Source organism: Aythya ferina (assembly GCF_964211825.1).
Source record: "Aythya ferina genome assembly, chromosome: 18".
NCBI classification, from domain to species: Eukaryota; Metazoa; Chordata; class Aves; order Anseriformes; family Anatidae; genus Aythya; species Aythya ferina.
In genome coordinates this window covers 6,142,379-6,167,196 of record NC_140317.1, presented here as the reverse complement: position 1 = coordinate 6,167,196, position 24,818 = coordinate 6,142,379, and the positions used below count along the sequence as shown (strand labels likewise).

Here is a 24,818-nt window from a genome sequence, read left to right as displayed (position 1 = left end):
TGAGCATTTCCCCTCCTGCTCTCTCTATAGTTCAGCGGTTGTTTTGCCTGGGCTGGGACTCGAACCCGCGGCCGTAGTCCTCCGCCCCTGTGGGGCGGGGAGACTTCCCCGCGATTGATGGGCGAGACAGCCAATGGCATCCTCAGAGCGCCCTAGCAACTGGGGGGCCGAGTTGAGCCGCCCAATGGCTGAGCCCGGGGGGCGGGGCTGCGCTTTCTGTCAGAGAGCGGCCGGCGGGAGGCTGCCGGCGGAGCGGGACGGGGCCGCCGCCGCCGTCGCCTCCCGTCAGCGAGCCCCGGGCATGCGGCAGCCCGGCAGCCCCGCTCCCCGAGGGCATGGGCCGGGGCAGCTGAGCCGCGGCGGAGGATGAGCCAGGCGGGCAGTCCGGCGAGAGCCTACGATTTCCTGCTGAAATTCCTGCTGGTGGGCGACAGCGACGTGGGCAAGGGCGAGATCCTGGGCAGCCTGCAGGGAGGCGCCGCTGAGTCCCCCTACGGGCACCCCGCCGGTGAGCGCCGTCAGGGTTGGGGTTAGGGTTTAGGGTTGGGGTTGGGGGCTTCCCCCTAATGGGGAAGGGGCGGCTCGGGATGGGGGACGTGGCTTTGCCCGGGGCCAGGCGCTGAGGTGCGCCTCGGGGGGGAGATGGGGGACGAGGGTCGCTGAGGCGCCTTGGGGGAACGGGGTCGTGAAGGGGGTTGGAAGGGACCCCAAAGGTCAGCCAGCGCCAGCCCCCAAAAAGCAAATCCTGACAAAAATCTTCTAGTAAAGGAGCGCTGTTAATCAGTAACTGTGTATCCCGTGAGATTGCTTTCACTGAAAGAGCAGAAAAGGAGGTTTTTCTCTCCCTTATCGCCCCGTCATGTTTTTCGCACCAGAAGAGCAGCCCTTTAAGACCAAGGTTCACGTTCGCGGCGTGTCCTTTTGCTTCAGCTTTTTAAAGGGCGATACTGAAGAGCCTCCTCCGTGCCAGATGTGTTCTCCCTGCAGAATAAAGAGTTGTGCTCATTGCAAACTGATGTAAAGCTAGATTATAATGGCTTTGCTAGAAGGGTTTTTTACTTTCTATCTCTTCCTAGTCTTTTCACTTCCCCAGCCTTGTTTTCCTAGAGCACAACTCTCTGATCGCAATTTTCTTCCTCATGCAAAAATATTGCGTGGGATATTAAAAAGCAAGTTATGTTGTAAAATTACCCATTGCTTTAAATTACTGCTTGCATGAGTCTGTGACTGGTTAATTCATTTGGAAGGCTTTGCGTTGACTCAGGGTTTGTTATTGTGGTGGGTTCATAGTACTGATTCAAGGCGAAGGAGTGGGTGGGGGAGGAGAGTTCTTTGGATGATTGCTTATGAGTCACATTGCACCTTGAAGGCATCAGCATGCATTTGAAGCTGTTTGCCTAGTAGTTTTGCTAAATTACTTTCTTGGGATGTTTAAGTCTGCTCACTCTGTGCTCTGCAAGTGGTTGGAGAACAGGGACAGAAGCTTGGGGAGAGCATGTGGAGTCTGGCGCCTTCTGTACTCGCAGTCTAAGTTTATAAATTCTTCTGCTGAAGAAGCACTTTAGTCTCCAATGTATCTTGACGTAACAGAGAGAGAATGTTTGACCTGCTCCCAAGCTCATAGGTCTTCGGTCTTCTGCGTGTAAACCTTGTGATACTTGTGCTTTGCTCTTAAACAGTGTTTAAATTGCGTGGCTAACGCTATCTCTGTGAATGTATTTCTTGACAGCCAAGAAATACAAATGTTCTCTTAGAATTACTTAGCAAGTATTTAACATGCAGCTTGGAAATTCTTAATTGTTATTAATAACTTTATATGCATACAGGGTTGCAAGTACTATGTTTCATAGACAGCTTCATAGACTGTAGTCTATGCTTATTTAGCATCAGCTTATTTATCAATCTTAACTATACAGGGTTAGAGAAATTCAGGTCCTCACGAGCTGTGCTGTGCAAAGGTCTGTGTTTCACAGAGAGTGAAAGGAGGTTTTAGCCAGGAGAATATGAGCATGTCTGAAAAGAGGGGTGGGAGTTAAAAGAGCAGGGCAGATAAAGCAGAGGATGTAAAAGGAGACTGTAATGGAATATAATCTGATTTTACATTTTGTGCAACTAGTGTCATATTTAAGAATTTTCTTAGCATTCTGAGCTCCAGTGTTTGCACGATCATAGCATACCACCGCATCTCACTTAAGGAAGGATGTTGACTTAAACTGTGAAAGTTTGTAGAAAATATTTTCTTGGTCTTAATCCATTTCTTTATTCTTCAGTGTATGATGTTCTCAAATGCGCCAAACTTGGAACACTTCTGAACTTGCCTGGACTCCGCCCAGTTTATTTTTGGGCTCTGTACCTGATAGCCCTACTCTGCCTGGATCCCCTCAGCCTGTCCTCCATCACTTGAGCATGGCAACATAGGATGCAGCTGCAGGGAATCTGTGCAGGCTATGAAAATAGAGATGCAGGGAAAGGGAGAGAACTAAACATCCTGTTGGTGTTATGACATTTTTATTTATTTATTTATTTATTTATTTTTTAATTTCAGTTAAAAGCTTGATAAACGGGCTTTTTTTGACCACTTTCAAGTCCTTAGTTCACTGGCTAGGATCTTCCAATCTCATAGTGCCAACTAGGTCTCTGAATTGGAAAGTCTAGGAGTATGATGGGTCCAGTCAAAATGTGCCACGTGTATAAGCTTTGAAATGACAAAACTTTGTTGCAGAGCTTGATGAGAGGGAGTAGCTTTGATATGCTCTGGAGGGGAGAGATGATGCAGTAAGAGATGAGAGCATTTGTGGTGAGAGAAGAGCTCTGAAGGGCCTTGAAAATGAGAAGGAACAGCGTGATGAAGGAGGGGCATTTGGGCAGTTGTTTGAATTTGAACATTTAAGACAGAATTTGTTGTTCACAGCAACATGAAAAAGGCTCTTCCTGCTGCAGTAACTTCCTAAAATTGAAGGTGAGAATATGAATATTGAGAAGTTTGGGAGGAGTGAGCTATAACAGGTGGTTAGGATGCAGACATGGGGTTACAGTGCAGGGTTTCAGGAAGGACAGCGGTGCATTAGAGCTGAGGACGAAACATTAGAATTTAGCTTTGGTGTAGCGTTAGGGTACTTTTCTGTGCAAAGTGATGGAAGGTACCAGCAAGGTGCACTGCAGTGCTCTCAGAAGTAGACACAGACTATTTTTAAAGGAATTATAGGAAAAGACAAGGTGTTGAACAGCCTGTGACTGCTCCTTGGGGAAGGAGGAGAATCCAAGTGAGCCCCCCAGGACTTTAAGAGAGGTTGAAGAAAGACTAAGTGAGGGTGGACACTTCAGCAAAGAGGGCTGCTGGTCGTCTTCAGCAGCATCAAAGACAGCTAAGCAGACAAGGAGAATAAAGATAAAGTAAAACCCAGAGCTGACTAGAACAGTGTGTTGTGTTTCTTTTGGTTTTGATGTGGTGGTTAGCTATTTTTCCGTTTAGCCATTGGATGCCTGAAGGCTTTGTGTGTAGCTATGAGCTATGTAACTGTCTCTTCTCGTGTGTATGGGCTCAAACTTTAATAATATAAACAACGAATTAATTTTTCACAGACACTTTCTTAACTCTTCAGAAATAAACCTGCCATCTCTCTCATTCCTGGGAAAATACAGCATCATATGTCTTACTCCTTTTTTGTTGGTACACAAAAGAGATATAAAATCTGGAGGCCGGGAGGCAAGCCAGCATCGTGTGATCAGTCAAGTCCCTGCAAGCTGCTGCTGGTCCACGAGCCATGGCATGAAAGCATTTCGCACAATAAAAATGCTTTTATTAAGAAGGAATACAGTCTCTTGGTCTCTAAATTCTTCTTAATGACTGAAGGGCTCTGGGTTGAAAAGAAGGGAAAAAGCTTTATTAACATAGCAAAGTAAGGACTGCCTTGAAATATGTGTTGGTGAGCGTGATTGACAGAGATGATTTAGGAAGCAGTTATCCTGGAGACAGGCAGGTAGCAGTATGGTTAGTGGTCTGGATAACCTGCCTTTATGGGTTTCCCACGTTTTGCTTAAAACTGAAATTACAATAGCTTGGACACGCTTGGTCTCTCACCTAGTAGGAAAAACTGCCCAAAAATTATTTTAGAGAGCTGCAGAAAATTTGCTTTTAAGTATCGTTAATCTATCAGCAGAATATATTCAGAAGAAATAATTGCTTCTAGACTAGAACGTAATACCTGAGATGTGCTGTCACTAGGTAGAACAATATTTTGATGTCTTAGGCTAACGGATTTTTATTCAGCTTGATTCTGTGTTTTCTTTCATATTAAAATAGAGAAAATTGTGCTCGCAGTGTGATTGTTCATTGCAGGGACTGCAAGGAATGATTGCTCAAACCTATGTACTCCTACTCCTTTTCTTGCAGGAACATTAGGTTAAAACAGACAAATTCTTTCATCTTCTTTCACTTAGTGACCATTTTACATATATGTCCTCAAGTTCCTGTCACAGTTGTTTGTCTTCCCCTGTCCTTAGGTTGAGAACTTCCCGGGTAAGGGTTGTCTTATTTGAATGCTTAAAAAGATGCTGGTGAGTAATACTTGGTGTTAATCATTGGCTGGGATGCTTGTCTGCTGCTTACCTCCCCACAGACAAATTTTTAGGTCATGTTGGCCTGTCCTGGTATCTTGCAAGCCTAATGCAGAGGTGAAAACTGTGCAGGTGAAAAGTTCAGTAACAGAAAGAGCTACCCACTCTGTACTTGCTCTTTCCCTTTCACTGTGTTTGAAACAGAAAAATAGAAGTAACTCTCCCTTTATCACCACCATTAATTGGATTTTGTCTCTTCCACGGGACAGCGCTGCAGAATAGCAATTCTTTGTAAAATGCAGTCACTTAGGAGAGGTGCGTGGTAGCTGAGAATGTGGATCCCAGGTTGGCTTCGTTCCCTTTGTTCTTACTTAGACAGAAAATTTGCCCTTTGTAAAAGAAGAAAGCTTATAATCTAATTGAGATTGGTTTTCTTCTTCGGTACTTTTCATGTACCTGTCTCCCTCCTCAAATCTCAAGTTTGGAGCCTTATGCTAACTCCTGTGTTACTTTATCATGCTAAGAATTGCCTGTCTCATGAGACCAGTGCATAGTGTTTTCCCTGATACGTGGCAGCAGACTTGCGCCCCAATTTTTTTTTTTTTTTTTAACTCTTTGTCTTCGTTCTTCATAATCAGTGTAGTAAAGGGTCCTTTAGCATCTTCTGTGATTATCAGGTCCAACTTAGTTGTTTTTTTGGTTTGTTTGTAGTGTTAGCTGGTCTTGTGCATTTGTTGAAACAACAAATGTTCACCTGGCTTGATCCTAGGCTTGCTTAGCAGTTTATGGGTTTTCATATGTTTCTTTGAACCTTTCAAAAATTAGTTTTGCTTTGTTATACACTTTTTTTCTACTCAACCAGCTTTCTTCAGCTTAATATGTTATTAATATTTCTTTGGCTTTATCAGTAGGTTTGAAGTACTTTTCTCCCTATCTCTCTCTTCACCCTACCAATGCTGGTGGATTTTTGCGGGGGGAGTGGGGAGAAGGGGGGTGCAGCATTGACCCTGTGTGCACATGTTCAAATCAGGTATTTGTCTAGCTTGTTCTTTTTCAATAGGTGCCCTTTATGTCTCTTAACAAAGCCTATTCAACAGCAGCAGCAAAAAAAAAAAAAAAGACCAAAGAAAACAAAATTTTTGGTCAAGCATATTATTGTGTTGTATAGTTTCAGAAAGAAGAAGCCTTAAAATCTTGCAAATCATGCAAATGTTTTTCAGATTCCTGCCGAAGACCAACGTGTACTCACATGTCTGAATTTGATATCTGCTGTTGCTACAAGTAATACTTCAGATTGCTGTGGCAAAAGAGACTACAGCTTACTTTATTCTTTGTCTTTCTCATGCCTGTTCAATAGCTCTGTGTACTGCCTGTCTCCATTTCCCTTGGGCTACTGGTGTCCTTTTTTTTCCCCCCTAATTTTTCACAGATATGCAAGAGTGGGAAAGTGACTTAAAAAAATAATAATACCCTGAGGCTCCCAGACAGGTGTGCAACATGAAACAAAAAGTCCAGGTTATTTTGAAAAGTGGTCAGACTTCAAAGTAATTGAGTCCTTTTAAGCTGCTTTGGCCTAACCAAAATCGTGTTTGCCTGTGCCAGGATGAAGTTTTACAACCAATATGTTGGTTAAATTACATTTTGCTTTAAATTTGTTTTTGTTCTGGGAACATAACAAGAATGGAAAATGGGATTAAGAGTAGAAATTGGCAAGTGTTAAAAGTTATATTTCCATCCCATTTTATTCAGCTCTTCTGGATTTTGTTTAATGTGAGACTGAAAATACAGAAAACTGATACAGTATTTACACAAAATACTTGACATGAGCTAGTGTTTGTTATGCTACTTTGATTTAAGGAAAATCTCAAGTGTAATACACCAAGCATGTTTGTTTTGTGCTTGCTATGCTTTTTTTCATCCATATCTAAATCTGTTGATACAGTGGAACGCATCTGGACAAATAATTGTTCCCTTTTATGTTTTCATGTGTTGCAACATGAAACTATGAACTGGTTAAGTAGGCAGATGCTCCAAGTTCATTGGCTAAATGAAGCTGTTACAAATAAAACACTGATTTACTGACATATATTAAATGTCCATTCTTGAGAAAGGTAAAGTAAACTCAGTACGGACTATAATCTAGTACTTGCTTGGGGCAAAGTCCCCAAAATATATTGTTTTTCACAACAATTGGTTATGTCTCTACACTGCTGCTCAAATCTGTGGAAAGTTACAGGCTAATTATTAGGAAGTTACATTCTCATGTTGCCCAGGATTGGAGAGGGTTTAAAGGTCCAGAAACCAGCGTCGCTCCCAGCTTTACAGGAGCTTGCAGCAAGCAGGAGAGCATCCTCATTGAGCTGGGTGGGGTAGGAAGAGAAGAGAGAGTGCCATCGATAACAGGTCGTGCCGAGTGACAAAGTGTACTGAACAGCTGCCTTAGGGCTTTAATGTGATGCATCCCGCTCTTGGTGTAATTGACTTCTTGTTTGATGTTGATAAGACCGTAAATCTGTCTGCATGTTGGTAAAAGGAATACATGTACAGTGTTCAGCTGAGACTTTCTCAGGATCTTGTTGGTTGTTCTTTGCAGGAGGCGTGGGTTTTTTTGAGCCCTAAGGGCTGTAAAACGAAGGAATCGGTTCTTACAGTGTTCAGATTGGCTGGACAAAATTTCCTAAGTGTGCTCAAGGCAAGGAGAGAATCCTGTAGTACAGAAAGGTAACTGCTTGCCATCTGGAGAAGAAGGATCTAGCAGTGAAAACACCCTTACACACAGACAGAAACATTTGTCAGGTCAGTAATTTGCGGCTGCTCTGTAGCCATGTAAACAGGGAAGATTAAGGATTTGGGAATCATGTTTATTATCAGAAGCATGGAAATGGGAAAGCTGTTTATTCCTTGTGAAATATAGTTTTTTGCTAAGCTGAAAGCAGATATAACAGCTTTGCAGTTTTTCTTTGTTGCATGGGATTTGCCATCAAAGGGAGGGCACTGTGCAGAACCAGCAAGTGTTACCTGGAGATGGAGGTGGCTAAGCGATAGGTGGTGAGCATGATGTAGCTAGGAGAGCCAAGGCTGTTACTCCAGAGTTACCTTGGACATTAAAATGTTTTTGGAACATTGGATTTCGAAGTAGGAACTGGTAGTTTAACATACAGAGGTAGAGTAACTGTGCTGAGAATTTCTAGAATGGAGATTTGCATGTGTCTTATCAGGCATAAAATAACAAAGTGCCTGAAGCTGTTTTTAAAAGAGCTTAAGAAGTGATGGCTTGAGTTCATGCAAAATCAAACTATCCGGAGTATCTCCAAGTAAGTTATTTCTGGATCACAGTTTCATATTCATACAATATAACCCCCCAATGCCATCCATATCTGTTTTAATTGTGTTGGTCAAAACAGTACATGTTTTTTAAGTGTGCTTCAGCACACAAAACTGTGTAGAGAAATGTGTTTTTATACACATGGAGAAATGGCTTTTATAAAAAGCTATTTTTGTTCTTGGGTCAGAGGAGGATAACCTATTTAATAAAAGCCCCAGTTATTAATACATGGCTAGTTCAAATCCCACATGTGTGACTATGTAAAGCTAGAGACTGAACATGCGGCAACATTTAAAAGTGAGCTGCAATCCAAGAGTGACACCTTTGCCTCAGATGAATTGCAGCTGATCTCTGACACATTCAGAAGCAGCCTGACCACTTGCATTTGACCACTGACCACTTGATTTGACCACTACAGCCTGACTACTTGCAACGCACTGTTGTGCTCCTGCCATTGCTCTCGTTTCTCCTCTGGCCTAAGCCTTCGTGCAGTGAGCCTTGCTCCAACCTCACCGATAGGTTTTGTTGTGATCTCGCATCAGCAAAGCTGAAACAGCAAAGAATGCTTCTGTGCTCTGAAAGAATATACTGAAGGAATGGTTATAAGTCTGTTTGAGGAATGTATATTGAATTTGCCTGTTATTATAGAAAGTGAACCATTATAGATGTTTGTATGAAACAGAAAATGTATTTGTATTAATAAAAAAGCAACAGTTTAATTTAAAGGTGGGGGCGGGGATACTTTAGTCCATAGACCTCAAAATAAAATAACTTATCCCCTCAAAATTTTAGAGACAGTGATGTGTTAATGTAAATCCTGTGCCCTTATACTTTATTTGTAAGCTGACTTTATGCGGTGCCTTAAAATGGGATATAAGTGTGTGAAATATGAAGCTGCCAGCTGGAAAGCCCAGAAGAGACCCAGCAGGTCTGGCAGCCTTTTTAATGCTCACTCAAGTCCAGACTGAGGAAAAGAAGCTCATGTAGCTGATGCATTCAGTGGAATAATTGAGTCAATATAAGGAGAGTTGTGGTGCAAAATCTTTACATGGATAGCTGGAAATGTGTATTTCCATTCTAGTTGCTTTTAGCAAGGAAATGCTATCCCTATTCACTCTGCATCATCTCAGTGAGTCAGGGCTCTGTTCTCATTTTTCTGTGTTTGATTTTGTAAATACACCAAGTGATGTTTGCATAAAGCACAACCCCGGCTTTTCAAACCACTTCAGAATTAGAAAATCATGGTTCAACTTGAACACACACCTGATAAAATAGACGTATGATAAATGGAATTTTAATCAAGTTCAAAACCTCTAAACTTTTAACTTTATTTTCTTTTTCAGTTTGGATAAGAAACAGCCATTATATAGTGATGCTAGTCTTGGAGCAAGAAGATTCTAGAGTCCAAGGATACGTGTAGCATAATATTTTTTCCGTATAAATACTAGTTTTTGTCTCCAAACAGGAGTTTAATCCGATGGTGTTTGAGAACTGGAATCTTATAGACAGTCTTTTCACTTTGTCTTCGACATCTGCAAGACAGGGTAGTTTTATGCAGAGGACTACGAGAAAAGTAATTACATAGTTTTTGAGTGAAGGAAAGTCTGCAGTTCTAATAATTTAAATGAAGTTTGGTCGCAGACTGATGAGTCACCTCTGTGGAGAAAAGAAAGCTTTACAGGGGACCAAAGAGCAGCCTTCTGGTACCCATAAGGAGGCCATCGAGAGGACAGACAGGCTGTGTATGTTGTGGGAGCTTAGGAGACAACAGATCTAAGTTGAAACAAGAGAAATTCAGAATGGGTAAGAGGAAAAAACTTTTTTTAACCATGAGGACAGTCAATCTGTGAAACAGGTTGTGCAGAGGGGTCTCCAGTTCTCTTAGCTGATCCTGGTTTGAGTAGGAGGTTGAGCTAGATGACCTCCTGAGTTTGCTCCCACCTGAAATTTCCTGTGTCCTATTCCAATGAAATCAGTTTATTTTGATGTCATGGAAAATTGAAACCAACTAAATGATGAGTGGAACAAGAGCTTTATATCTGTATAGTCTGTCTTTCTCCTTTAAATCCAAATGATTGCTTGCTAGCATTTTGTGTTTTTCTCCTGGGAAAGGAGTACGGTTATAATTTTGGCAGCTCTTCTGCTGGAATATCTGGGGAGGAGAAGAGGAGAGAACTGGAAACACAATCCAAGCCAGACTTAGTTTTCCTCGTTTTCATAATGGGAGATGCATTGTGACTTGGTAATTCCTTGAGTTCTTGTTAACATTACTTATAAAGCCCACTTTACTGCAGCATGTGTTTTGCGTGGAATTTCAAATTGAAGAAGTGCAATTGGTTTTCTGTTTGGAGGCATAGTTTGAAAGCTCTTCAAGTATCTGTGCTTTGGAAATGGTGGCTGTATGCTTTCTGGAATATAGCTTTTAAGCCACAGTAATTTTTAAATAATGCTATTAATTTTAGTCTTTGGTATCTTTAAAGCAGAATTATTGCACTTACACCTACTTGTTGTGAATTCCAGCTTTGATCTCTAGTTCTTCATAATTACATAATTCATTACTTGTTCAGCACAAAGTATTATTTTTAAGTAAACTTTTTCCCTCTTTGAACATGCAGTGCTTCATGGGGTGGGGAAAGAAATTACCATTTTTTTTCCCCCACTTTCTCCCTACAGAGGTACTTTAGATCTCTTGTTCTGTTAGAGTTTACTACTTGGTGACAAATACTGTTGTGAATTCTGGGAGGACTGATGGCAGCTTGTTTTTTGGGAGTTCTTTTTGCAAATCTTGGTTATATCACATATTTTTCATAATATATGGCAATATACTTCTGAAACAGAATTCTGATTTTATAATTGGTATGATATATTGATATGCTTAATTGATAGTGGTGGTTTAACTTTTCAGAAGCATTTATTTGAGACTTGATTTAAAGCCTAGGGAAATTTTGGAGAAGTTTGCAACTGTTCACAGTGAGCTTCTAGGCCCATCACTCGCAATAATGGCTACTGGATGGTCTTGGGATTCTTCTCATGCCAAGTATTTTTGAACTGGTTTATTGCTAATGAAGTGTCAAGACAGAAAAGGTCATTGTTCTCTTTTTGGAAAACGTTGTAAAATGTGAAATACTGCATCTGGTTTTAATATTTTATAGTAGTTTCTAAGCTATTCTTCCTTCCAGATTCTGGCCATAATTCAACCTAGCGTTCAACATGTAAGTGAGGGCAAGTTCTGCGTAGCTGCTCTTATTTCTTTCTTGATTTGTAGATTTTGTAAAAGATATGTACCCTGCCTTCTGCTCTTTCTCACGCACCAGGATGATTTGTCCCTACCTGCTAAGCTATGGGATAAAGAATTACTGCATCAAGAAGATATCCACACGCACTAGGAGCATTGGACGATCAATTCTTACCTAAAACCTATTCTACTTTTTTTTCTGGTCAGTTATTGTAGCCTGGCCAAGATTCTCTTCATGATACTTGCCACAGTTGTGCAGAGCTCCACATCATAGCCATTGCTTGAGCCACGAGCATGTTTCAAGAGATGTGAAAGAATCATATTTGAAACTATTTAATTGCAGGGAGTGTAGGGGACATGGTGAGACTGTGAATGATAGACTGCCCTTGAGAGCTGATGCTCTCTGAAAGTAATGGAACAGGTTTTTAGGAAGAGAGGGTGCTTGCTAACAACAAGACTGATACATACAAAGGAACCTCCTTCATGATACAGCCCAACTCTTGTAGGAACTGGTGAACAGCAGCAGCAGCAGTGAGAAGATCACATGGGGGGAATAATTATTATTTTTTAACTGTGCTTGATAACAGAGAATTTAATTTCTAATGCAAATTCAGTGGTGCTACGTCATATCACAGGAAAGATGACCATCAAATGGACCAGAAGTCCTACACCTTTGATCTCGAAGGAAGGCATGCTCCCTTTTCTAGAATTTGACTGTTAACTTGTTTTCCTTCTCTCTTCACCTCACTCAAGCTGTGTCCTTCTGAAAGCCTCTGCTTCTTTCCTTGGTCAGTTACAGTTTGGTTGGTACCTCCTTTGCCCTTTGCCTCTTGGCTGTTCCCCCAGGTTCCTTGCTCTGTGTTTCTGGTCAGCTCCCCTTCTCAGCCTCTCCTCTTCAGTGTCTTGTCCCTGCTTTAGCTCCATCTTCATCCCTGTGTCTTTGTCAGACCGCTCTTAGCACGTAATGCAGTGTTCTGTCAGGTCCTCGTTTCTGTGTAGAACTGGTGACAGCCATTCCAGTCTGGTCTGCAGCTCTGGAGACCCAGACTTTTCACGCAGATTCACTAGTCAGTAGTGCGTCATGTGGGGCTGTGCAGTAGCAGCTGGATCGAGTTGCAGAAGATCAATCTGTAAGGCACCAGAGGTGTTCCGGGATCAATGAGCACCATGGGCTCCTTGTTTCCATTTAATTTTTCACATCCGTGGAGGAAATAAGGGGATGAGGAATAAACATCTCACTTAAGAGGTTCCTGGGATTGGTAGATGAATCTCTTCTTTCAAGCTTATTAATAAAATGCACTGAAGCAAAGGATGACACCCTTCCTCATAATGCTAATAATAGCATTCCCTTTTCCTGCAGTGCTCCTGTTTATAAACAATAACATGTTTATATATCGTAGCTTTCATCTGAGGATGTAAACTGCAACCTGTAGCAAACATCTGAGTTACCAAGCTTACCGTGTGCCTCTGATATCCTTTTCTTTTGGAGGAGTGGGAGAAAGGAAATGATGAACTGAAGCTTGTAGTTGCTGCTTCTTCCTGACCTGGAGGATGGGGACACTTCTCTTTCTTCATGTAAAATAAATTTAGACTATAAAAGAGGCTATTTATTTGTTGACAAGTGCGTTGTAAGACAGATGAAAATGGAGCATGATCTCAGAGTCTTTATTTTCCTTTCCTCTTAATAGGAATAGAAATGAATTGCTTACAAGTTCTGGTTAAAAGTTGATTGTTAGCTGATGTCAAATAGTGTTTTCTTCTTTCCAAGCAACTGTCTGCTTTGAATGTGTAGTTTTTCGTTTAGCTATCTTAGCAGAAATACTGCAAACTAAGGTATGATCTTAAAAAAGGAAATCACATATTGAAAGAGTTGTTTGCCTATTCTTTTTGGGGGAGGGCATGATTTAAACATGCAAAGTGTGGGCTTTAGTTGACTTGCTAATGCTGATAAGAGAGTGAGCAGACACTTATTCAGGTACTGCTTCTGCCTAATTAAATTCTGCGGCTTATGCAGGTTTTGCAGTGGTTCAGTTGTTAATATGGTTTCCAAGTTAGTACTGGAGGTAGGCCATAAAGTTGCAACAAACTTCCTACTGCTGTGCCACTTGCTTTGGTTGTGAGGACAACCATCTGGACTAGAGCCAGCTAGAAGTGCTCAGAGACCTTCCGATTCTGACCTGATGCCCTAAAAATGTGCAACCATAGAAAGCTTCAGTGTAATCATTAAGGATTGCTTGGATTTTTAAAGGTGGCTTTCTAATTGGCATGTCTGACCATAAACAAAGCTAAACATAAAGCTGGAGCTGTCTGATATAAATCTCTTTTGAAAATAGATGGGAAAATTGTCACATCTTAAAATGAGTGAATTATGTGTAAGACTTAAGTTTAATTGTGGTTTATGACTTGATTAATGAGTTGAAGAAGACAGTTTGTATCCAGAATTTCAGTGTCCCCATTTCAATGTGAATAGGCAATCTGTGCTCTTCAAACAGATGGCTTTTATTGCAGTAATTAAGTGTAATACAAGAGACTGGAATTTGGAAAATGATGGTTATTCTGAAATTGCAAGCAGAAGGCAAATACGGCTGTCAGATAACCTGACCTTTGTACTCACATGTCACAAGACATGGACCAGTTTTATTGTCAGGAGTTTATCTTTGCAGCAGGAGGTTTGAAACATTGGGCTTAGTTTTTAAAGCTTCAATGAATTTTGAATCAAAAGCATGATGTGGATCCACTTGCTTGGGATGATGAATGGAGTTGGAAACTGTGTCACTTGCCAAATATGTTGGAGATAGTCACAGAGGTGTTCTGAAGAGAAACATCAGGCTGTAATTGTTAATGTATATGAAAAGGAGATAACATGGGAAGCAATGGGACCACTGAATTCTCATCATGCCTTTGAGAAAATGTTTTTAAGCACTCTCCAAAACCTAAAACTATTTTTTCAAGGTGTGGTCAACAGTCTTTGAAGGATGTTTTCAGTGTGAAGTAAAATTTAAGGGTACACCAGGCTCAGAGACAAAGTAATGTGTTCTGTACTTTCTCAGATACAGAAAGTGTTGTTTGTAGGGACAAATGTAGCACTGAATAAAGTCTTTCACTGCAAAGCAGTGGTTAAGGTTTGTTTGTTAAATTGAAATGCAGATCCAAAGAAAACTCAGAACGAGCTCCAAAACATTAGAATATTTGACTAACATTTAATTCCTTTGAAAAATTCGGAGGGACCAGTCTGGGGTTTGTTCGGTAGAATGTTGTCTTATTATCAAAATATGACCAATGGTTTGTCTGTACTCAGTTGTGTTCAAGCTTTGTTCAAGTCGAGCCAGTTCTTCACTGCTGCAAAGCTGAGACTGGCTGGTCATCACACAGTCAGTCATCGAACCTCCGTTATTAAACCGAACAGAAAAGATCTTTGGCTAACCAACCTTGCCTTTGGTGTAACGCAAAATGAGCAATGTAAATGATTGCAGGATTCTGCCCTAAAGAGAGACAACGGGAAATTCAGGAACACAGCTATAAGCTTCAAGAGAAACCAAAATTCACAAGAGACCTTCAAATAATCACTGTTGATGTGACTGCAGTGTAGGCAGCGAAGCGTAAGTGATAGCACGGCAATGGCTACAAGGCAGCAGTGCTGAGAGGATGGCTTCCTCTTTAGTGCAGTTGTTACCGAACAGCCAAATGCTTTTTTGTAAATTTTACTCCATTCCTGGATCTGGTAATATTTCTTTCAGTTCTCTAGTTACTCATTTTGTGTTTGAGGGGAAAAAAATAACAAAAAGCAATTCAATTAAAAAAAAACTCCAGCAAGGGGTGTGGCTTGTTTGAGGTTATTTAATTTCAACTTGTGGCTTTAGGTAGATAATTTTGACTTAAAAAAAAACACACAAAAGCATTAAGCACTGAGAGGTTTTTCTGGCTCACTTCACAAAGTTGAATTATTTATTTAGATGCCTTTTTCTCCCCTTTCTTCTATGGAGATACTTTTCATTTGTGTATCCCAACAAAGCTATTCTGTCTTACTAAATGAGTGAATAATGTTCTGGAAGGACATTTGATTTGTACAACAGCACAATCCACATCTGTTGGTCTCATTGTTATAGCTGCATGCTGTTCCTGATGATTCATGTGAAAAGACTTTTTGTTTTGATTCTTAATCATAAATGCTAATTGCAGCGATATGCAGGTTGTGTTATCAACTGCTTCTATCTGTACAACAGCTGAAGAACACACTTCTGAATCTATCTCTTCAAAAATCTTTTGAGAAACCCACAAACCCCAAAGAGAAACCCATAAAAGATGGGTAGTGTGTTTTTCAGGCATGTCTTATGCATGTCATTTAAGGGAAAAGATGTAATATTTTGCTTTATATGCAGCTAAACAAGAATGACTTGCAGTAGTGTGTGGTCTGTAGTGTCGAGCATGCTCAGCTGTGTATCCTCCAGCTATGCAGGACTGATTTTTCTGTGTTTAGTAGGTCTTTAAGCAGAATGCAGGATGTCCAGTCCCTGTGTGGGATGTGTCACGGTTGGCTAAACATGTGCCTCTTCGTTCACTTTAGAGAAACTAGTGGAGGTATTTCACCCTCTGAGAAATATCAGGATGCTGGAACCAGTGCTGTAGTGATATACAGGGTTTGCTCTATGTTTTGTGTTTTCAAGAGTTTCTGAAATGATGAAACTTGTTCTTTCAGTGCACAAACAATTTTAATGTCCTGGTCTGTTCAGTGTCCCAAGGCTCTGTCTGTAGGTTTGATTTTTCAAAATACTTATTCATTTCTGCTTGTGGTTTGTGGATTTGACTATTTCTTAATCCTACTGGAGAATTGGAATGTTTTGACTAATAAATGAAAATAAATCTTCTGAAAATTGCTGGATTTTTTGTTGTTGTTTGTTTTGGTTTATTTTTTTAAATTCTCTTCTCAAATGCACAGATGAGAGCCTGAACTAGAGGCAGGAGACATTTCAATTCACATTACTGCAGCAAGCTAGAGGCTTGAAATGCCCACTGTTGCTGTTGGTGACCTTTCAGCTCGGTGTGTGTCTAGTCACTGCAGGTTGGTACAGCATCAAACCAGTCTCTGATTTGGATGGACATGCTCAGAAGAACTCAGCTCCCTCTCTTTGCTGCCAGCCTAGGAAGGTCTGCATCAAGAGAGCTCGCTCTAATATACTCCTGCCTGACTGTAGCATGTCCTCATCAGTTTGTAAGAAATGAGAGGAGTGGAGCTGTAGGCAGATGTGAGTCAAGTGAAATACCCTGCAGGCAGTGAAGTGGCATCACTGAAATACGGTTCCTGATAGCGTGTGACTGAACTACGGGTGGCCATGCCTCTGTTTTCCCGCTTACTCACCTTGTCTTCGTATCACACCAGGAGGGCTTCTTTGAGCTTGCTTTCTGCCATCTCTCTGGTCACTGCTAGCTTCTTCCTTCCCAGGACCCTGGTAGCAGTAAATTCCTCTCGCCTTCTGGTTCTTAAGAAATGCCCCTGCTTTCAGGACTATGAGTACCCGTTTCTTTGGGGCTACAGCAAGGTGACTCACTCCTCTGTTGCACTTGGTCTTCAGATTGGGCAGATGTTTAACAGTTTCTGCTCCTGATAGAAATGACGTAAACTATGCAACAAGTTATGCCAATTAATCATTAAAAATAATAGTACTACAGTGCAACTGTCCTTTGAAATTTGTTGTTTTAAAATTTTTCACCTTGTGAAGTCTAAAGTTGCTTTAACTCTACTAATAATATCAGCAAATACATTATAGAAGTAAAAACATTTTGCTAATATTGTTACAAGTTGTTTTGACTATGAGCTATTTATTCTACAAATGTAAACTTCTACACTTAGGAAACCAGAAAATTAGTGGAGTTATTTGTAGTGGAGATAAAGAACCTGGTTCAGTGGATGCCTTAGTACCTGTATTACAACAGGTATCCTATGAAAAGGAATCGATGCTGTCGTGCTATGTAATAAAAGCATTCACAGTCCCTTGGAGTCTAATCTGGAAGAGAAATTAGTGATGGTTTTGTACAAGTGAGTTGTCTTGAGACTGTAACTTGGAGATGGCTGCACAGGGTAATTGTACACTGATCTCTGAGCAAGAATTTATCCTAATTTTTAACTAGGAGAACATCTCCTGAGATAGGGCATCCTTCCTTTATTTCAAAGAGTAAGTGTCTTGTGTTTTTTAACTCAGTGATTTTAAGTTTCTGATTGCTTTCATAAAATGGGCTCAAATCTCATTTGTCCCACATAGCATACATGTATTTTTCAATTGCACATGGCAAATGCCATTTGAGCAGCTTAGAGTGGTGCAAATTTTAGAAGAAGCACTAAAGCAGCATCTCTTTTGTTTGCCTGTTGCTACCAGGAAAGCTGTCTCGGATGCCAGCTGTTACCTTGTGGTAACTTCTGTTTGGTAATTTGACACCAGTTCTTTATTCCGGACCTACTCTTGACAAATTCCTGTCCTTGTGGAAAGGGAGACAGGTACAGCTTCCTTTTCTGTGACTGCTTACCATGTCAGAGCCCTTTAAACCTATTATTTGTTGTTGATAAAAACAGAGGTAACTGGCTAACAGTGTCTGCTTTCGGGGCCTCTTCATGACAGCTGGTAGGAGTTGGAAGTACTCGACCTGAAGGAGCAGAAGGAAGTCCATTTTGTGAACGTGGTGACCACGCCGTGTTTGCAGGCAGAGAGCAAACTTCCTGCGTGGTGGTTGCCTCTCCAGAGCTGTGCTTGCAGCCAGGACAGGTTGTCTGTTGTTGATGTGCCATGCTGCGCTGAATTGTTCCTTGGGAAGAGCAGTATAAGTAATTAATACAATTCTTATTAAACTTTCAAACTTCTTTTTCTCCACTTAAGTACAGCAAAAAAAAAAAAAAAAAAAAATCTTGTTAGTAAGCATTTGATCTGTGCATCAATACAAACCCTGGTATATATAGATTTTTTCAAGTGCTGGTACTTCCACTGCTGTGTCAGTTTGTTGCCTTCTTCCTTCCCAGCAGTACTCTCCTGGGATGCAGTGAGTTTCTCCACGCTCCCGCAGTGTTTTGTAATTGTCTGCCTGCAGCAAGGGTACAGGCAATCAGCAGGATCATCTTCACCACTGTCATCCCTCTTCCTCTAATGAAGATTTGCTGAAATCTTTAGTAGTAATTAGGACACTCTTCCCCATCCATTTGTTTTTCCTTGTCAGTGTGTTTTTCTCACCTCATTTTGTTTACATTCAGAAAATAAAACATCCCTGTTTTTCAAAGCATGAGTCTCATTACATTTCAGTACATTTTCAGAGATTTAATGCTTTTATAACTTCCTTTGGAAGACTGTGAATAAATGTTCAATTCAAGAAGTTATTTGGCTTTGTCATAGTTAAGAAAGCGTGAGAACACATCTACCAGTGAACCTGTTGCTTGGCTGCACCATGTTAATACTGAATGCACACTTTTCAAATAGCATTTAATAAAATAAAGGCCTCTCTTTCTTTTAATGTTTATAATTACGCACTTTGTGGATGCAGTACTGCAGCACAGTGTTCAAAGCCATTGACCATTGGCATGGTGATGGATATTTTCAGAGGTCAACTGTAGCTACGTAACTGCTGCTGATTGCTCCTGTCCCCCCTAATTTAATGCGGGGGGGAGGGGGGGGGCACGGGGAAGGAGACACCTGTTTGCCTGTTCTGACTAGGAAAACAGCAAAGCTAGACTCCAGATTATTTTTACTTAGTTTAAAACCTGGTATGCCAAGTTAGCATTAAAAAAGCTAGTGCCATAGGTCACTGATGATTGTTTGCAAAGGCTATAAGATGAACAATAAAGATGTAAGCTAAGCTAAATGTATCAATATGTTGGGTTTTTTTTGTTGTTTTTTTTTTTTGCATTAATAGATTAAGTAATGTGTGCATGTATAGATAACATCCTCTTCTTGCACTATCTACTGCTTTTATGTGAGGGGGGCATGTGTACGCCCTCTACACCCACTCTGTAAGAGCTGTCTGTGAGTTAGAGCAGATAAGAAAGGAATAAATAATAGAGGCAGTAAAGCTGAGGAACAGATGAAGAGAATGGCATTTAGTTCACAACATATGTTTGAGAGGAAAGGCTAACACCTACGTTTTTCTGTTGAAAAGAAATAAAACTTGAAGCATGTTATATTGTCATGATAATGAATAAAACAGATTGGTTAACAACACGAAGGCAACGTGAGAAATCTGCTTTGATTTCTGGACCTTGCTTAAATAATACAAGATCTTCAGAACTTTACATTAACAAGTTATTCTTCTCTATATTCACTTCATAAAGTACTGGTGAAAAATCTTTTGGTTTATGGTCAGCTTCTTCAAAGTCTGTAACTGTCTGTATGTATGTTGTGCACGTGCAAGCTGATCTAAGACTTCCATGACTGTTTTCCCCTCAGGTATAGATTATAAGACTACAACAATTCTTCTGGATGGCCGACGAATCAAGCTACAACTCTGGTATGTGTTCTGCCTTTCCTTATGACTTATACTTCAAAGATACAAAGAATATAACTCTTGTGGGCATGAGGTCTCCATTATACATCAGAAATATTTAGCCAAATGAGGAAGAATGATCCATATAGCTAGCGCTTTGAGCAAGTCACTTACTTAGTCTTTACCTCCTTTTCTAGCTATTTCATGTGTAATGGGGAACACTACAGTTTCTCTGAATGAGAGATGCATAATAAATGCAGGAGAAAGGCACAAAAGAATACAAAATGAGTTGTTATGATTATATCCTTTTCCTCCAAGAAATGGATGATCTTGTACCAATTCATGTCAGTGTTTATTTTTGTTTGATTTTTTTTTTTTTTTTAATAATACTTGAATTAAATGTCTGGGTGCCTGTCAGATTTATTTTTAATTTATTCTATGTTGGTTGTTTTTGCCCTTAAGAATTTTAAGATAACATTTCAAATGTTAAATGTAATGACATGTAATAGTACTCTGCCATATGGTGTCTTGATTACTTGATACTTTGTTCACCTACTTTCTTTTTCTTCTTCTGCCTTCCATTTTGTATAGCTTAGTAAAAGTACCACATAAAGCTCATCTGAGAAGCAGGCAGGAAAGAGATGTCTCAATCCTTTCTGTGAAGGGAAAGGATGTTCTTTGGATTCCCAAAAATAACAGATTGGAAGTGTTTCTACTGTTGACCATGTACAAAAACATGTGCCTTGCATTTGAAGATCTGTAATCTATCTCAAAAATTCTGTATGGAATTTCGCTTCTTACTACACCCTTCACTATCAACCTGATTCTGCACTCTTTAAAATTTTGCTTCTGAACTCTTCATGCAGTGATTTTTTGTCTGTGTGCGTGATTTTCTGAAAATCTGTGCTCTCTATATCTCTGTAAAGATTCCTTCATCATACTAGGCTCATGATAAACTATTGCTGCTGTAATCAAGAATTTTGTGTTTTCCCATTAGTCTCCTTGGTGATAGCTATTGTTTCCTCCCACTTTTCTTCTGCTGTGAAAACAACCTTTCTTCAAGCTGAGCTAAATGCAATGTCTAGTGGCATATGTTGTGCACTTGACCAGTAGCCTTTGTTTTCCAAGGGCAATCACAAGAATAAAATTTGAAGTTCTTGTCCTCTCATCCTGAGAAATCTGAAAAATGTAGAGGAAAGGACAGAATGCCACTGGGGGGAAACTGCTGAGAGCAAGAAGAGCTCTTATACATTAGTGATTGCTATTGCATGACTAATGGAATAAGAGGTGATATTGATCAGTACAAATGGGTTAATCTAGCTGGACTCTTAATGTAGGAGGTCACCTACTTCTTTTAAATAATATTTTAAATGTATTTTCTTTAGGGATACATCAGGGCAAGGGAGATTCTGCACCATATTTCGGTCATACTCGAGAGGTGCTCAGGTAAGCTAAGTACCTCCAGGTAATGGTTGTTGGATGAATGAAAGAAGCGTTAGCAAACCATTGTGACAGCTTCTGTAGCTCACCTGTGGATTGTCTGCAGATCCGCTAATACAGTGAAGATAACATGAGCCTTGGGAAATAATAAGGGGCAGGATTCCCTTTTTTGAAAGGAGAGGAAGGGGTTGAAATCAATGAGATTGAGAATGAAGTTGAACTAGAAAAAAAGCATGATGATATGTATTCTCAGGTCTTCTTGTTGGCTATATCAACAACTTAAGCCTGTTACCATACTTTAATCATGCGAATAAATATGCTAATGCTATTTTTTTAAATTGTGTGTCAGGTAAGATAAACTGGTAACAGAACTGTCAAGAGTAACAGGAGATATGAGGAGAAGTCAAAAAATGTAATGAAGTGTAATGACTTGTAATGAAATGAGTTTGAAAAACAGACGCTAAAAGTCACAATAGCTTCAGATTTCAAAGTATTGCTGTTATTAATTACGTGTATTGGTTCTGATGAGTTACATAGGTTATGTTACAGAATTGTTCAAAGCAACAGTCAGGTTTTCTGCCCCTTACCATATCAGTAATCTACACAGAGAGATGGCATGGTTTCATAGGATGTTGAGTTTCTGCTCCATTTAGGGTTTTCTCAGCATCTTATAAGATAATTTCAGAATCAGAGAATTTGCAGGTAGTGTTTTCTGTGTTGTGACTCTGTTAAGCTTACATTTTTTTTAAATTAATTATATATGTATTTTATACAGGGAGTAATTCTAGTGTATGACATCACCAATCGTTGGTCATTTGATGGAATTGATCGATGGATAAAAGAAATAGATGAGGTAAGGTACAGTCCCAGACTGTCTCTAGTCTGTAACAGATGACTCAGACTGACTGCTTATGATATTTTCTGCTGTTTTTACTGGCATTTGCAGGCAATGCTTACTACAGAGTTATCCAAGATGCCAAGCTTACCATTTTGTTTCTATGTTTATAATTCTAGAATGTAGGAAACATATCGGCTAAAGTGTCTGATTTCTTTAAAGGTGTTGACAGTAGGCATATGGAGGGCAAAGATTACATATTGTAGTCCCACTCTTGCTATGGATTTGCCACATCATCTGTGCAAGTCTCTTTTCTCTGAGGAAGGGATGTTTTTTGATCAGAGAATCATAGAATAATTTAAGCTGAAAGGGACCTCTAGTGATCATCTTGTCCAACGTACCACTTGGTCTTTAAATCGTGAGAAAGCTTTTGTTTGTTTTAATTGATGGAAGGGGGAAATGAGCTAAACTTTTTTCTTTTTTTTAAAATGTTTCTCTTTCCTCAGCATGCTCCTGGTGTACCAAAAATCCTGGTTGGAAACCGCCTTCACTTAGCTTTCAAACGCCAAGTATCTACTGAACAAGCACAAGCCTATGCTGAGAGGCTGGGCATGACTTTTTTTGAAGTCAGTCCACTTTGTAATTTCAATATTACAGAGTCCTTTACTGAGCTAGCAAGAATAGTATTGATGAGACATGGAATGGACAGACTGTGGAGGCCAAACAAGGGTAAGCAAAATACGCTGAAAATATTTAAATGTAGTCCTAGCAAAGGCTTGTGGTTCCCTTAATATAAAATAATTTCCAGAGGATCATTACTTGGCTAACTGATGCAAAAACATTAATAAGTAGAACCAGGAATCTTGTACAACTAGCTTTATAAACAGAGAAAATATATATGCGGGTATAACCTGCTCTTGATTTTGTAGGGAATAACAAACATCTCTTTCCTAGATCTTGCATTCTCAATCATCTAAGTATTGTGACACAACTAAGAACTTGAAGCAGTAGATTTTTTGAATAATACAGATGTGAGAACGGGGTGGGAGGAGGAACAAGAATTCATCCTAAGTAAAGCATGCATGCAGAGTGCTGGGTATGCTGCTGCCATGTGGCTGACAAAAGCGTGCTATTATAATGCAAGTTTTATGTCTGTTTTCAAGTACTGAGTCTGCAAGACCTTTGTTGCCGTGCCATAGTTTCCTGTACCCCTGTGCATCTTGTTGACAAGCTCCCTCTCCCTGTTGCCTTAAGAAGCCATCTCAAATCCTTCTCCATGGCCAACGGCCTTAATGCCAGGATGATGCATGGACGCTCATATTCCCTCACTTCCAGCAACATCAATAAAAGGAACAGCTTAAAGAAAGCTAAAATTATCCGTCCGCCACAGAGCCCACCAAAAAACTGTACAAGAAACAGCTGTAAAATTTCTTAAACTCTGTGAGAAAAGGAACCTGGATGGAATCCCTTCATGTGAAGTGTTGAATGCAAGGACTACTTGTTTAATAGTTGAGCATACTCTATGTATGTATTCTACTACACTGACAAAAATAAGAAAAATAAGTCCTATTTTAGAGCTTGCTCACTACAGTAATGCTGCTTTGGAATGAGTGACGTGTTCAGTGCAACTGAAAGGATGTGACATTTTGCTCACTCGCATACTGTATTTTAGTTTCTGTGTGCATGATGCCACTGTTTTCACTATTTGATGTGTTTTCCTATAGGGGGTAATTATCATCATATTGAAATCTGGGAAGTGACTTACATTTAATTGTATAAAATCCTGTCTTTTTGCAAACAATTCAAAAATAGATGTATAAAAAAGTCATTGGTTTGCATATTCAGGCAGAGGTTTTTAAATGCAATGTATACATTGTAAATTCTACAAATAGTGTGACAAATTCTGGTAATACTGCAATTGTGCATTTGGATATTTTGTAAAGCTTCCTTGATAACTTCAAAGCACTAATTTATCTAAGCTAAAAATGTGTATATAATTACTATGCACATACACAACAAGGTTTTGTCCCATTAGTGTATGTAATGGATTTGATAAAGTTTTTGGTATGTTATTTAATACTTCAGAGAATTAATTTGTGCTTTAAATACTTATTTTTCTGTAAAGAAAAAAAAATAAAATACATTTTATACCACTGTATAAGAAAGTTCTAGGAGGAAAATGCCAAAGACACTGCAGTTAAGGGAACATGACTTGAAAAGCTGCTTTATAAGAAAAGAACACTATTTAAAAATAAATAAATAAATGTTTCTGGAAAAGAAATCCTTTTATGCTTTCTTTAATTGCAGAAGGCTTTCTTTATCTTCCTTTAGAAGAATTTGAAGAACAATATACATGAATTAGATGCCAGGAACATGAAGCCATCCTGAAAGAACAATGTAATGCTTTTGATGCACTTGTCTTCAAGAGTGTAAGCTCAAGTACAGAAGCATAATACACAGGTCAGGTCTTCCCCCTCTTTGTGAAGAACAGTGTGACTTGTTCTCCTGAGCAATGAGTCCTTTGAGGTGATGGTGTGATTTGACCCCATTTTTTTCTAGGTGTCTTCACAAATGTGAGATACCATCAAGTTAAATATTGATATTCCCCCTGAACCAGACTGGATCTCCATAGCCTCTGTATGTGAGTAGAGAAAATTAAAACCATTATAAAAGGGCTTAGTTATGTCAGCACCTAGACCAATAAATGCAACACTACATTAAAAGAAAAGCATGATCAAAACCACATCTTCTTGTATCTAGAGTCTAAACGGCAAAACAGTGCAGTGTAAGCAGTTTCTGTCAGATTGCTTTCTTCGCTCCCACTCCCTCGGTGACAAGCAGGCTCCACCTGCTGGTGCGAGCTCCACAGGGAAAGCTGCGTACATTTACCATGCGTACACGCAGAAGTGCTGCAGGTGTCGGACAAAGCTGTCGTGCTGTAGAAATTACATCCCTACAGCTTAAGAAAA

The 24,818-nt window shown here is 39.9% G+C and overlaps 1 protein-coding gene across 1 annotated transcript; it reads left to right on the top strand.

Annotated features, from left to right (window-relative positions):
- The first annotated feature begins 242 nt into the window (after positions 1-242).
- On the top strand, positions 243-24,130 carry RAB40B (RAB40B, member RAS oncogene family). Its single transcript, XM_084492625.1, has 6 exons — positions 243-508; positions 19,538-19,598; positions 20,960-21,020; positions 21,790-21,867; positions 22,356-22,578; positions 23,013-24,130. Exons 1-6 carry the CDS (start codon positions 367-369, stop codon positions 23,282-23,284), a joined length of 837 nt encoding a protein of 278 aa, XP_084348751.1. The 5' UTR covers positions 243-366; the 3' UTR covers positions 23,285-24,130.
- The last annotated feature ends 688 nt before the right edge of the window (positions 24,131-24,818 follow it).